At 45.4% G+C, this 14,407-nt stretch overlaps 1 protein-coding gene across 3 annotated transcripts in view; it reads left to right on the forward strand.

Annotated features, from left to right (window-relative positions):
* GAD2 (glutamate decarboxylase 2) overlaps positions 1-14,407 on the forward strand; it is a 39,238-nt gene that overhangs the window by 12,503 nt on the left and 12,328 nt on the right. For all 3 annotated transcript variants that reach the window (XM_081882443.1, XM_081882444.1, XM_081882445.1), the window contains 7 exons: positions 4,886-4,976; positions 6,005-6,117; positions 7,984-8,099; positions 8,816-8,895; positions 9,944-9,998; positions 12,088-12,204; positions 14,049-14,113. In XM_081882443.1, coding sequence (XP_081738569.1) covers positions 4,886-4,976; positions 6,005-6,117; positions 7,984-8,099; positions 8,816-8,895; positions 9,944-9,998; positions 12,088-12,204; positions 14,049-14,113 — 637 coding nt within the window. The remainder of the gene's footprint in view (positions 1-4,885; positions 4,977-6,004; positions 6,118-7,983; positions 8,100-8,815; positions 8,896-9,943; positions 9,999-12,087; positions 12,205-14,048; positions 14,114-14,407) is intronic.

Here is a 14,407-nt window from a genome sequence, read left to right on the forward strand (position 1 = left end):
TTTGCAGCTGCTAGGCGCTTCTATCCAGTCAACATCATTTAAGCGAAAGTAGCTGCCCCAGAAGGGTGAGGCAGAGACTCCATTTATAAGAGAATAATGAGTTTTGCTGCTGCACCCCCCATCCCTAATTTCCCTCCTTTTGCTTCACCCACACAACCTGATTTCTGAGCCTTTGTGTGCCCGTACCATGGATGACAGACAGGGCTGAATTCTTTGTGTGGAGTGTGTGCCTGACTGATACAAGACTGCTGGAGACTGATAATTTCCCTCTTAGGTTTTTGTATGCCTTTCTTTAATAGCTCCTCTGTATCTCCCACCTCACAGGCAGGAGGCAGGCAGGCAGCGATGTTCTTTTTGCCTGGGTTGGAACAGGTGTTCCTTGCCTGCTTTCATAATCATCCAATGCTATTGAAGCGCCTCTTAATCTTTCTCTCTCTCTTTGCTGGTATCGAAACCTAGATAGGGCTTTATTTTGGAGGTAGCCATGCAAGGGTGTTCCGTGGCCCTACTGAACTTCGGGAACATTTCCTTTATGTTTCAAAACCTCTCCGAAAGGGCTGCGAAAGATCTGCAAATCGAAACGAGAAGCCCTGTAAATGGACTTATCAAGCCACTGACTATTTTCTCATGCATCATTCTGACACATTGAAGACGTTGACTTGAATTACGTTTATTTGTTGTTGTTTCTTTGTTTTTAAAATCACAATTACCGGGAGATTCAGGGCTTCATAACTGTGTGTTCTGACAAGGGAGAAATGATCTGTATTTTCTGGTGTCTGAGCAATCTGCATGCCATCCTCAGCCCCTTCATTCACGGCGCAAAGCAGTCGGCAGAGAGTTCCATTTGCTCATTTTGCCCTGTCTCTTGTAATCATTAGAGGTTATTACAAGTCGCAGCAAGCTCCTCAGCTCATAGGCCTGCTTCCGCCTCTGAAATATAGCGTTCATTGACAACATGTGGCATGTGAGCAAAGGTCTTCCAAAGGGCTGTTGCTACAAGGTACCGTGAAGTTGACTTTAAAGAGGAGAAGGAAATGCAAACCTCGGCTTATCATTTCAAGCTTTTCTTGAGCTGTGGTTAGATAGAAAACTGGTTCCAGAAATCCATTTTTGTGCTCAGGTCCAGATTAAACATTTTGATAAGTATTTCGTAGAACAGGATAAGTATTTTGTAGAGCAGGATCATAGCCCAGTTGCGCTCCCTGGTTTGCTCCTGGCAGTATGCACATTTTTTACACTGTGTGCCGAGAGTATCTAACCATTCACCTTGGCTTATGTCAGATCTCTGCAGTAGTCAATGGAGGCTGGTGCACTGGGGCTAATGGGCCACTGTCCTACTAACCTCAGCCAGCTCCCACCTGCCCATCGTCCTACTTACATGCAGTCCAGAGGCTGGCCCTGCCTGTCAACTTCCTGTTCTTCCATCTCAGTGTTTCCCCTTGAAGAACTTAGCAGGGAAGTGGATGGGGACAAAACTGGAAAGAGTTGGCTCCGCCCATCACTGGCTCTGGCTCCACCTACCGTGCGGGTTCCCTTCCTACCAGTCCCAAGGATACCACCCCTGAGAATAGCTTTGCAAATATCCACCCTTTCCTGAGTAATAGGATACGAAGGTCAGCCTTGAAAGGGGCTCTTTGTAGTGGAAGAGAAAGCACTACAGACTTGGTTGGCATCTGTCTGTCTTGGAAGACATTGGAGGAGTGTGCCTTTGGGGGTGAGGTCAAGCTGTTGGAAGGTTGCAGGCAGCTCCTGCTGTGGCTGTAGAGACTGATATGGGAGAGACAAGTTTTGTTGCAGCTGGGGCAGATGAAGGCGTCCAGTTGTGCTGCTGCAGATGCACCATGGCGTTTCTTCTCGTAGGCAGAGAAGATTAGTCTAGCTTAAGTCTCATAGATATTAATTGGATATGATTGGATACAATAATTGGATACAATAGGCATGCATGGGGTTGCCACTAGGTCACTAGCTTCCTCTGGATTGGGGCATAAGGTCTTTGTGGCAAGCTGCCTATTCATAACAGCACAGGCATTACAGCTTCATTGTAATGCCTGTGTGCTGGTCCCGTGGGTTAACCGTGAGGTGAGGTCAGAGTCCAGTCCGAGGTCGAAGGTGCAGTATGGAGGCAGTCCATCAAAGCTGAAGCTGGGTGCAGGGCAGGGAGTCGGGTGAGGTCAGGCGCTCCGGCAGGAAAGCAGGACAGGGTTCAGGCAGGAACTGGCTACCAACAATGTTGCTCCCGCAACTTGGGGCTGGGGCTGGCTGGCTTTTATCTGCCCCGAGGCATAGGGCAGCCCCGGTCCACAGGTGACTTGCCTCTCCTGGCATGGAGGCGAGCACTCCTCCTGCGGGAACTTAGTTCCCTCTGCCTCTCTGCCCTGAGCCTCTGCAGCTCAGGAGAGGCTGGAGGGTTACCGGACCCAGAGGCAACCTCAGCTTCCTCTGATGGGACTGAGAGTGGAGCACCTGCAGGCAATGGGTCCTCTATCACCTCAGGAGCCAGAGAAGACTCAGCTGGTGCCTGCACCTGAGGATCGAGCACAGGTGAGGACCCTTCAGGCTCATGCGCCAGCCCCGGCTCAGCTGGTTCTGGAGGCGGGGAATCCTGTGCAGGCTGGGATTCCTCAGGTTCAGCATCCGAGTCCAAATCCCAGGTCATCGCAGCCTGTTTACTTCTCCGCCACCTGCCACTTACCTACCAAGACCTGGATTACTCATTTCCAGTTCTCTTTTCACACTCTCTCTCTGCGCTTGAGCAAACCAGTTTTAGCCTCTTGTGTTTGCATGTGTCTTAAAGAACATTCCAAGGTGACTTTGACAAAAGACCAGCCTAATTGGCCAATTAATGTTCCCCGTTAATGTTGAGGCCCAAGGGAGACCCACTTTGTGCAACGGAACAGCATGGTGTGGGAAATAATACAGTTGTACTCCACAGGTGGTCAGGGGATATTTGTCAAGCACAAGTTCTGTACTAGCGTATCGTTCTTCCAGCACTACCTGATTTTTCAAATAGTGACACGGAAATAGGATGGAGCAGGGCCTTCCAATGCTGTGTGTGTGTGCATGCACGCCTGCACATGCATGAACATACCCCTTGCATTTTGGGAGGAACACTTGCATGCTGGGGAATACAAGGAAAGTAGGGTGACTACATATCCTGTTTTACAGAGGGCAGTCCCTCTGTTTGAAGGCATCTTTTACCAGAAGGGAGAGGAGGGGCCCCCAAGGGCGTCACATGAGCTCATAGGGTGAAGGAACCCACCAGCCCAGAAACAAGCTCCCTTGGCCACGACACCTCACAGGGTCACGGCCAATGGAGCTCGTTCTTCCACGTGCTGGCAAGCAAGGAGGCAACACAGGTACAATGGACAGCTCCCAGGTTGCCCTGGCAATAGGCAATCACAGACTATAGGCAATCACATATCAACAAATTCAGGTCACACAGTTATAGCTGGTAGGTCTTGCACAACAGGTCCCCTGGAAAGAGTGGGATACCACTTGTCTTGATATAATGTTGTTTAACTTCCCTGCAAAAAAATAAGAATTAATGCTCACTAAGTATAGTGGTACCTTGGTTTACAACCATAATCCGTTCCTGAGGTCCGGTTTCGCCAATGGGGCCTCCCAAAAAAATTTGTTTGTAATCCCCCCCCCAAAAAAATGGGTTGTAATCCAAAAAAAGGTTGCAAACCGGGACACACACTTCTGGGTTTGACATGTTTGTAATCCAAAATGTGTGCAAACCAAGACACATGCAAACCAAGGTACCACTGTAGCCAACATCATCTAATCTCCCTAAAAACAAATCCAGGGGAATACTCAATGAACAGGTTGTCTGGAAGCACCCTGTGTCTTGCTTGCTGTTTGTGCCAAGTTCTGCCTCCTCTCCAAGGACTGTGAATTTTAAAGGGCAGGAAGCATCCCGACTGGGAGTAAGACAGGTCATGCAGATGGTTCCTTAGGTGTGTCTTTAGCAAGGGTTGTTGGGTGCGGGAGGTGAAGACTTGGGACAGATGGTGTGGCACTTCTCAGAGGGTTCGTGCTTGGCAGTTTAGATGATCAGTGTGTCACTGAGTTCTTGGTGGGGTTTTTGGGTTTGTTTTTTTTAATGGTTCATATACAGCGGATTTTAAAAGCTTGGAAGCTGGAGCTGTTCAGTCCCACCACCACCCATTCTGTCTCATTCACACAAACTAGCATTACTTAAAAGAGTAAATAAAACACAAAGAGGTCTTATTGGCAAACACTTTTTTATTATTACAAAGACGTGTACAGATCCTAAGCCTACACGGCGGACTTGAGTTTCTCAGGGCTGCATTCTACAGCAGAGAGAGAGAGAGAGCGCACAAGGAACAGGAAAGGGTGGAGCTTGGGAGATTGAGAGGAAGCCACAAAGTGTGTTTTCCCCTATCTGTTAGTCTCAACCCTGCCCTCTGCTGGCTGGAGGCCTGCAGGGTTGCTTACAGCCAACAGGAGTCTCATCTGTTTGGTCCTGGTCCAGGAACAGTTAGGGTCTCTTCACATCAGGTCTGGTACTCAGGTTTTCTTTGGATAGAGTTATATGACTACAGGGGTTGAGTCACTGCTTAAGTCTAAGAATTTGACATCAGGCAAAACCATTCAGTTCTCTCAGGTCGTCCGCCCTTTAAACGTCTCCTTTCTGCTTGTGGCACATTGAAGGCTAGATGGATTACATGGGTCAATGCGTGGCAGGTATATGGTGCAAATGTAGGTAGACAAGAAGTTCAGCAATGTGGCATTCGTGTCTCATGCTTTGATCACTTTTCCAGTGCAGTAAAATATACAGTTAACGTTTCAATAAAGTGATTAAGAAAACATGATTCACTGGAAACAAAAAAATGCCATCCACTTTTTCAATGCTATGCAGGACATCCCAGATATTTCAATCAGCTTTCAACTGGACTGGATATGGTCGGATTGGCTGCAGACTGGCTAACATCTACGGCCAACACTAATATGTAAGTATGTGAATTTGCTGGTGCTTTTAATTATGGGGTCTGTCTAAGCTTAGTATTGAGTCCAGATATCTTTTGAAAAATTTAGTCTGGCTATTACAATCACTGCAGTCATGTTGTTTCCCATTGAAAAAAATTACAGTTTCAAAACTTAGCAACTTTCAAGAAATGCAACAGAGAATTATTTTGTGTTTTATGTGAATAAATGTATTACTATTCTGCTTCTCCGCCAATGAGCATACAGCCTGTTTCTCTTCCCTGCCCCTTTAAACCTTACAACATCCTTGTAAGGTAGGTTAGACTAAGAGATAGTGTCTGTCTCAAGGTTGCTGCATGAGCTTCATTGCTGAGTGAGGATTAGAACATGGTTTTCCCTGGACCAAGTCAAAACCTTTATTTCCTACATCACTAAGCCTCACTAGAGGTAAATCTTTTTATTTCCTCTGGGATTGTGTGAACTGGTAACTTGTAGGTTTCAGTTCCTTAATCTGCCCTCTATTTACATCTCACACTTGTATCAGTCTTGTAATGCCTGTTGTTGTTAATTAAACTTATTCATCACTTCTTTTTAAGCGACTTGCAACTAATACATAAATAGCACATGCATTAAAAAGCAGCACAAAGCAAAGCAGAGAAAAATCTAAAACACATTCATGTTTTTAAAAGGCGGGACTAAAACATCCCATTCCACTAAAGGAGGCTATGTTATACAGTGGTACCTCGGTTTACAAACTTAATTCATTCCAAAAGTCCATTCTTACACCAAAAACGTTCTTAAACTGAGGCGTGCTTTCCCCAATGAGGCTTCTTGCCACTGGTGCCCTTCCACTGGTTGGCTTCTATTTGTCTTCCAGGGCAAAGTTCGCTAGCTGGAACACCTACTTCCGGTTTTGCGGAGTGCATTGCCCAAATTGTTTGTTAACAGGATTGTTCTTAGGCTGAGGTACAACTGTAGTTAAATCATGTGGGGGTAGGGTGTTCTGTTTATATCTTAACCAGGTCAATAAAATATGGGCACTGCTGTGTTTCAGGTTCACCTATGAAATTGCTCCAGTGTTTGTACTTTTGGAATATGTCACCTTAAGGAAAATGAGAGAAATCATTGGTTGGCCAGGAGGTGCTGGTGATGGGATATTTTCACCTGGTGAGTGATCTTTTTTTAAAAAAAAACCTATTTATGTCTGTAATGTATGATGTACTTTGCAGTCTGCAAGATTCAGAAGGGCTCTCGTTCACTCATAATCCTGAGTATCCTTTCTTGGGTACATAAAAAAATGCATATTTATGGCAGTCCAGAGACATGATTATTAAAGACATTAATATCTGTCCCTGCTGAATACTTCCTTCTGCTTTGTAAACAGCCAAAGTGGGGAAATTAATCAGAAGAGACATTTGCCCGGTTCTTCTGTTACAGTAAATATTTTTGAAGTGTTCTGAAATGAAGGAAAGGAATTACAGCTATTTTGTTTAATATTTACTAATGAGGTAGTGGTGCTCTCTTGAGCCCTTTAGTAAATAGGAATAGAAACACAAATAACAAGGAATATGTACACTCTCTCCTGTCCTTAAATCCAAGTTGCCCTGTAAATTTGTGTTTGGTTATTTTGCTTCTCAGGCAAAAGCAGCCTCTCAAAATAGTTTGGGGCAGCCTTCTCCAACTAGTCTGCTGGGGGAAATCCTACACTATGTGAACCCTGCAGGTTGGGACAGCAAGTGTGCATATAGATATTGTTGGACTCCAACTCCCATAAGCGCCAACCAGTGAGGCTGATGGTCAGGGATGATGGGACTTGTACTCCAACAACATCTCAAAGGAATCATGTTGGTTATCTGCCATACGGGACTTGACATTTGACCAGAAGAAAGGGGTGTCCAGACATGGAAGGAAGATCTGGTCCCTCACCAGAGAAAGTCAGTTTCCCAATGGGACAGTTTCCCCCCATTCATTCCAATGGGAGAAGTACAGCTAACTAGGCTGGTATCAAACCCAGTGTATGTAGAGCCATTGGGCAAGCAGGGTATTTCCAAAATAAATATGCAGCCACAGGCACTTGGAAGTATCTAAAACAAGGGTGGGGAGTCTTTCTAAGTCCAAGGGCCATGTTTCCTTATGGACAACCTTCTGAGGGTTGCATGGCAGTGCTGGGCAAGGAAAAGAAGCCATAGATGCAACTCCTACCCTAGTATGGTAGGCTACATTCCAGCCATGCAATAATGAAAGCTTTCCATGCACACACCGCATCTCTCCATTCTCTATCTAGGGAAGCAATAGGCATAATAAACGTGGGTGGCACTGTGGTCTAAACCACTGAGCCTCTTGGGCTTTCCAATCAGAAGGTCGGCGGTTCGAATCCCCACAACAGGGTGAGCTCCCGTTGCTCTGTCGCAGCTCCTGCCAACCTAGCAGTTCAAAAGCATGCCAGTGCAAGTAGATAAATAGGTACAGCTGTGGCAGGAAGGTAAACGGCGTTTCCATGCGCTCTGGTTTCTGTCACGGTGTTCTGTTGCACCAGAAGCGGTTTAGTCATGCTGGCCACGTGACCTGGAAAGCTGTCTGTGGACAAACGCTGGCTTCATCAGCCTGAAAGCGAGATGAGCGCTACAACCCCATAGTCGCCTTTGACTAGACTGAACCATCCAGGGATCCTTTACCTTTACCTTTTTACCTATAATCTCAGTTCAGGAACACATGGCCTGGGGGGAGTCCCAAGGGCCAGGCAGGCAGAGTGGTCTGGAGGGCTACTTTTCACTCCTGGGCCTGAGGTTCCCCATCCCTGCTCTAAAATGCAGCCCAAGGTCCAATCTACTGTAGGCAAACTCAAGGACATGCTCAGTGGGTTTTCTCCGTGGCGGGTGGGAAATAGAGTTCCCTTACCTAAGATCAAGCCAGGCCCTCTATATGAGAAATGTCTCTTGTTTTGAAAAAGTTGCATGACCAGTACAGTTTGTGCTTAAAGCTTTTGTGCTGTTATGAATAGAGGAAGTAACAATGTATTACTGTGGACTCCAGGTGGTGCCATATCTAACATGTATGCTATGTTGATTGCACGTTTCAAGATGTTCCCGGAAGTTAAAGAGAAAGGAATGGCAGCTATTCCAAGACTGGTTGCCTTCACATCAGAGCATGTAGGTGTTTTCTCTTTCAACCTTTTGCTAGCCTCACTTCTTTGCTGATTAAACCAGGCGCCTTCAAATGCCCTTTGGGGAAAGACATAGCCACTTTCCTACTGTAACATGAGAGTCCTCTGTTTATTTTTTGCATACAAATGAGTCTTGAGCTATGACTCCCCTCCTTCTGAAATGTGCTGTGTCGGTTATGTTGGGAAGGTGTGTTTTTATGAAGCTGTTGAATCTCGTGGTGACCTCTTATAGCTTCCATTTGTGTCCATCTCATCCAGCCTCCCCCAACATGGTGCTATCCATGCTGACCACACTGGCTGGGACTGTTGCTGTACTCCAAAACATCTGAAAGACACCAAGTTGGGGAAGACTAGACTAATGTAACTCCTATGGTGTCCAAGAAAAAGACAGCCATCTGAGAGCATTTAGCAACATCAGCACTTCAGAGTTCAAAGCTCTTCCACATACATTCTGTCAGCCCTTATTAAATTGCATTCGGTGGTTGACTAAACACCTAATCACCGAACAGTCAAGCTATAGATGTTTAAGGTCTCCACGCAGAACTTCCCATTCATTTCACCAGGGCTTGCAAACAGAGCCTCATTTGCACAGGAATAAGGGCTTGCTGGATTGTTCCCCTAGGTGCTGCTTCATGATTCTTTTACAGCTGAAGAAGCGAAGCTGCTGTAAACATTGCAAAAATAACCCATGTGCTTTTTCAGAGTCATTTTTCTGTGAAGAAAGGAGCAGCAGCCTTAGGAATTGGTACTGACAGTGTGATTTTGATCAGGTGTGATGACAGGTAAGCACAGCCTTATGAATGACAGCAGGAATAGCCATTCTTTGAAAGCAGCAGAAAGAATGATATATTTTTTTAAAAAAATCAAATGGCCTGTTCATATAATATAGCCTTGCCCTGTGTTGGGCTAAGGAAGCTCTGCCACATACATGCTGGGCATTTTTCAGAGAGTTCAAAAAGTGGTTTATAGCAGGTTTGTTGAGCCAAGCTCATGGCCCCAGGGCTGTACCAGCAGAGTTATATATATTGTGACCTGCACAATACATTTTTGGATTGCAGAAGATCTGTCAAGCACCATGTGGACATTAGTTAGTGAACTGTGAGTTCAGGAGCAAGGGCCCTTGAGTACATCAAATGTACCATATTTTTTCGCCCTATAGGACGCACCGCCCTATAGGACACACCTACTTTTGGGGGGGGGGAAATAAAGGCACGGGGCTGGCGCGGGGGAAGCCCGAGCTTCCCCCGACCCCAGCCCCCAGAACAGCCTGCTATCCGCAAGCCTAGGGAGCCGCGCCGGTCTCCCCAGAGACTTGCGGAGAACACACACAGCTCTGCGCTTCCTGAAGCCTGTATTCGCCCCATACAATGCACACACATTTCCCCTTCAATTTTGGAGGGGAAAAAGTGCGTCCTATAGGGCGAAAAATACGGTACCAAAAAAACCCATAACTTTGCATTCAGTCATTTGACATTTTTCACCCACTTTACTATGGATAAGTTGAGATTCACATAAACACTCAGATTTGCAAGAAAACCCAAAATATTGTAAAGTATACATTATTATTATTATTATTAGTAGTAGTAGTAGTACTGTACTAAGAAACAGGACCTGTTTGCAAACCTCTTCAACTGACTCAAATTCAGTTAAGGAGGCAGATGTTGGAGAGTGGAATGAATCGCTTCCTAAGTGGCTAGTTAGGTTTATAAATGGTGGGTAGAACTTTTCATAAATCACTATCTTATCTAAGTTAACTAACCTGAGTAGCGGACAGAAAGAGCTAATAGCAAAGCCATGGTATTTTGACACCCCCCCCCTTTTATATTGCAGAGGCAAAATGATCCCATCTGATCTTGAAAGAAGAATTGTTGAGGCAAAGCAAAAGGCAAGTAGATTTCCACCTATAGTCAGTATTCTGTGGGTGTATAGGAAAGCATACCATTTTGGGGAGTGAGGCAAGGGAATTGCCTATGGAATTTCAATCATTGTTTTAAAAGTTGAGTCGCCTTATAAATCTGCACACAAAGATTCCCCACCCCCTTTGAAATGTGAGTTAATGATGAGTTGGACCAATGCACTGAAAGAAACCTGTCCAATAGACTATTCCAAAATAATGTAGGCATCACAAAGTGATTCACTGAGTGTGCATGTGCAAGAATGTTGGGTCACCCCAACTCTTTTGAGCTCTCTCCATTCTCTAGTCTAGACCCTGTGATTGTAGGAGGTGCAGGCTCATTGTCAGAGAGCATGCATTTTTGCATGTAGAAAGTCCCACATTCATTCTCAACGATTTTAACAAATTTGAACCGTCTGGTTTTCAACAAACTGTTTCTTACACCGCCCAGCTGAGGCCAGAAGAGTGTAAGTCACTCGTTCAACAGAGTTCAGAATTGCAAAATAAACCTAGCCTTTCCAGATGCTCATTTTTACTCCCTGCCAGGGAAAGCCTTATGCAAAAGCCAAACATCTGGACACATTTGGTCGCCTTAGCAGTTTGCTGCCACCTGCAGGCAGAAGCATCAATGACATAAGCAAATTACAGTAAAAGGATGTCGATGGGTCCCAACATTGGGCTTATCCACACTTAACTTTTGCTCCACTCTCGCCAGGCATAGATCTGGGCTTAAAAGCTGCATGTCTGAGCATTTTGGGTGGTTTTTTGGTAGAGCTTTTTGCCCCAGAGTTTTCCCTACAAAAACCCGCTCTTTGGCGTTCAATTGGGTTTTAAGCAGATTGCCCTTTGCACTGATTGAGATTTAAAGAGCAAGTTTTCACAGGGAACGCTCTGGGGCAAAAGAAGAAGAAGAAGAATGTGCACTCAGAGACATAGCTTTAAAGCTCGGACGGTTCCTTGAAAGAGCGGAGGAAAGGTCAGTGTGGAGAAGCCCATTTGCTAAGGGTATTATAGGACAGTGTGCAAATAAAATAAAATAAATAAAAGGTGTCAGTTTCAGTCCCTTCCAGCATCTCTAGATAGGACTGGCTGAAATACTAGAGAGCTAGGAAGAGGAAGCCAAGATGTGCAAGTGGCAGTCTCTTATAACATCTAAGCTTTGCTTGGCAGCATAAATCAGGCATGCTTCTTAGATGTTGAGTCTGTGGTATGCCTCGCCCTAATGATATTGTTTCACACTGCCCCAACCTCTGCTGAGCGGTGCATGTGATTCCAAGGATCTCGGGTGCTTATCTAGGGTTCGTGTTTCCTTTTGGGAATGAGGCACAGCGGAGACTGTGGTGTCTTTAGGATATATGGTTTATTTATGCACATATATACCACCTGAGCCTATGATGGAGGTGTGGATAGCATTACGCCCCAAGAGGGTCTCTTGCTTCTCCCATAGGTGCAGCAGTCTTGGGTATCAAAGACAGAAAATCAGTCATGCTCTCTGTCTCTTTGTTACAGCCTATCACAGCCAGCCTATACAATGTTCCTGCCCCCCCCCCCCGCCTTCTTCTTCCTTCTCACAGTTAACAGGCCCTGGCTTATGTCCTTCAAACCAAAACCCTACACCCTTTAATCCCTTTGGTCTATGTCCACTAACACACACTGAAGGAGATCCCCTACCCCTCCTGGGCTGGCATTGTTTCCCCCCTCTTGAAGGCTTTCCTGGTGAGTTGATGACTTGGCCATTATCAGCTTTGTTCCTCCACTGACCCACACTCTCAGGCTGGCTTGGCTTGTTAGCATTCAATGCATCCAGCAGCGTATGGCACAGTTTAATCAAACCTTGATTAATTCTAACTTTCACTAAATCTAGGAATAACAAGGAGGAATTTGGCACCCAGGAGTTTCGGGGATCCTTGTCTTCCCCCCAAAACTTCTAACAGTATTAAGCCTCTGTTCCATGCCACTTCCCAACAGAACAGTTGCGACTGAAAGACGCTCAATTTCAGAAAATAGTCTCTATGTCTGAAGGAAATTTTCTCTGCTGGAACATTTTCCTGTTGTTTTTGTTGTTCTTTCCTTCCTGCAGGGATTTGTTCCTTTCCTCGTGAGCGCCACAGCAGGAACTACAGTCTATGGGGCATTTGATCCACTTATAGCTATTGCAGATATCTGTAAAAAGTACAAGATCTGGATGCATGTTGATGTGAGTACAGAATTGCAGTCTAAAAGGGCTGAGCTACAAAACAGTAAGCTGGCAGAGCCAAAAACCATGCTGTTTACTGTGGAAATGCATTTCCTAGCAGAGTCTCTGAAGGATGTTGAGAACCCCAGATTCTAGAAGCTGTCAATGAGAGCAGGAAGGTGTGGGCCATCTCATTTTCTTTGTCCCTAGTTTTTGATATTCAAAGCTTTATTGCCTCGAGCTCTTGTGGTTAGTAGCAAGTAGTAGGCCCATCCTATACGAATAATAATAATAATTTTTATTTATACCCCGCCCTCCCCAGCCAAGACCGGGCTCAGGGCAGCTAACACCAGGTAAAAACAATTGATTAAAATACAACTTAAAAACAAGATTAAGTACAACATTAAAATGCAGCATCATTTCAGTAGAAACTCAAATAAAAAACTTTTTGGGGATGAAAACATCAAATCTTCACCAAGGCCAACTATCCAGACTGGTCCTACGTGGGCCAGAAAAAAGCCAGGGAAGTTAGGGAATGTGGCTGTTTATTTAAGAACATTAGAAAAGGCTGCTAGATCTGGCCAAAGGCCCATCTAGGCCAGCATCCTGCTCTCACAGTGGCCAAACCCGCAAGCTGAATTTGTGTACAACAACACTTTCCCCACCCAAAAACTGGTACAGTATTTGAAAGCCTACTGCCTTCAACAGTCAGAGCTAGTTCAATCTAGGCAGATGTGTAACTTCTGCTAGGTTGCTAGGTCATGTGACCAAGATGGAAAGGGTTTGGAACAGGTGTGAGTGCTCCCTTGCCCCACTGTGCCCCCATCACTCCCTTGTTGGGGGACTTGTCTTCGCCAGGGGTATAACATGGGGGTTCCATTTTATCTGGGGGGCACTGACCTGCCAGTGTGAAGAGGATGCAATGTGCGTGCATGCCCCGGACACAGTGAAAATATGCTCCGTCACTGATCCTGGCCTCAGCTAAGCCAGCTGCAGACTTACACCTCTAACTGAGCTGGAATGAGGGACTTGAACTGGGTTAGCCCCAGTTAAGCCCAGACTCAGACAGAGATTCACCTGTTTCCAACTCCACTCATCCCAGAAGATCTTGGGTTTGGGATTGCTCCCTTGTTTGTTTGTTTTTTAAAAAAGCTGGGAAAACAGCTTATGATTTATCAGGACTTCCTCCTCTTCCACCCACTGAGATCCAGTGTGGTGTAGTGGTTAAGAAAGGTGGACTCGTGATCTGGTGAACCGGGTTCGCTTCCCCGCTCCTCCACATGCAGCTGCTGGGTGACCTTGGGCCAGTCACACTTCTCTGAAGTCTCTCAGCCCCACTCACCTCACAGAGTGTTTGTTGTGGGGGAGGAGGGGAAAGGAGAATGTTAGCCGCTTTGAGACTCCTAAGGGTAGTGATAAAGCGGGATATCAAATCCAAACTGTGCACAAACATCCACACTTCTCCCTGACCATTGGTCCTGTTGACTAGGGCTGGCAAAGTCGTAACCGCATCTGGAGGGCCACAGATTCCCCTCTGCTGTTACAGCACGACTTTTGTCTGCATGGAATTGACAAAATGCAAGGGGACAGTCACTTGAATTAAAGGGCTTAAGGTATTTTTTTTCTTTTCTACAACCACTTAAACCAACGGCGTCATTGCATCATGTGGTTGTAAATTTCAAATGTACACTTGTGGAACATGTTTCATACACTTCCCCTGTTTTGAAATTTCCTCAACAATATTTTTTTGGCTGCTTCCCTGATCACACAAGGAGAACGTTCAGAAGTGACTTGTGGGTTTGGATATTAGAGCCTTGAAATACATGCGACTGAATACAATTAATGCTCTTTCTTTTCTTTTCCAGGGAGCGTGGGGTGGTGGGCTGCTGATGTCAAGGAAACATAAATGGAAATTAAATGGTGTTGAAAGGTAGGGATTATGGACATGTCATTAAATATCACTTACGTGCTGCAGTGACTGATGGAAATATTATTAGACACTACTCATATGCTGTCTTGACTGCCACCAGAATTCCTGCAAATTTAAAACCAGTCAATATCCTCTTGTCAAATGTAGCAGCAGAAACTATTTTTTCAACTTCCAATCATTATTGAAATATTTGACCAAATCTTTGCAAAGCATAAGAGCCTGCTGCTGTTCCTTTTACGTTGTTGTTGTTGTTGTTTATTCATAGAATCATAGAATTCATAGAATCATAGAGTT

The sequence above is a fragment of the Podarcis melisellensis genome (assembly GCF_964234715.1).
Source record: "Podarcis melisellensis genome assembly, chromosome: 12".
NCBI classification, from domain to species: Eukaryota; Metazoa; Chordata; class Lepidosauria; order Squamata; family Lacertidae; genus Podarcis; species Podarcis melisellensis.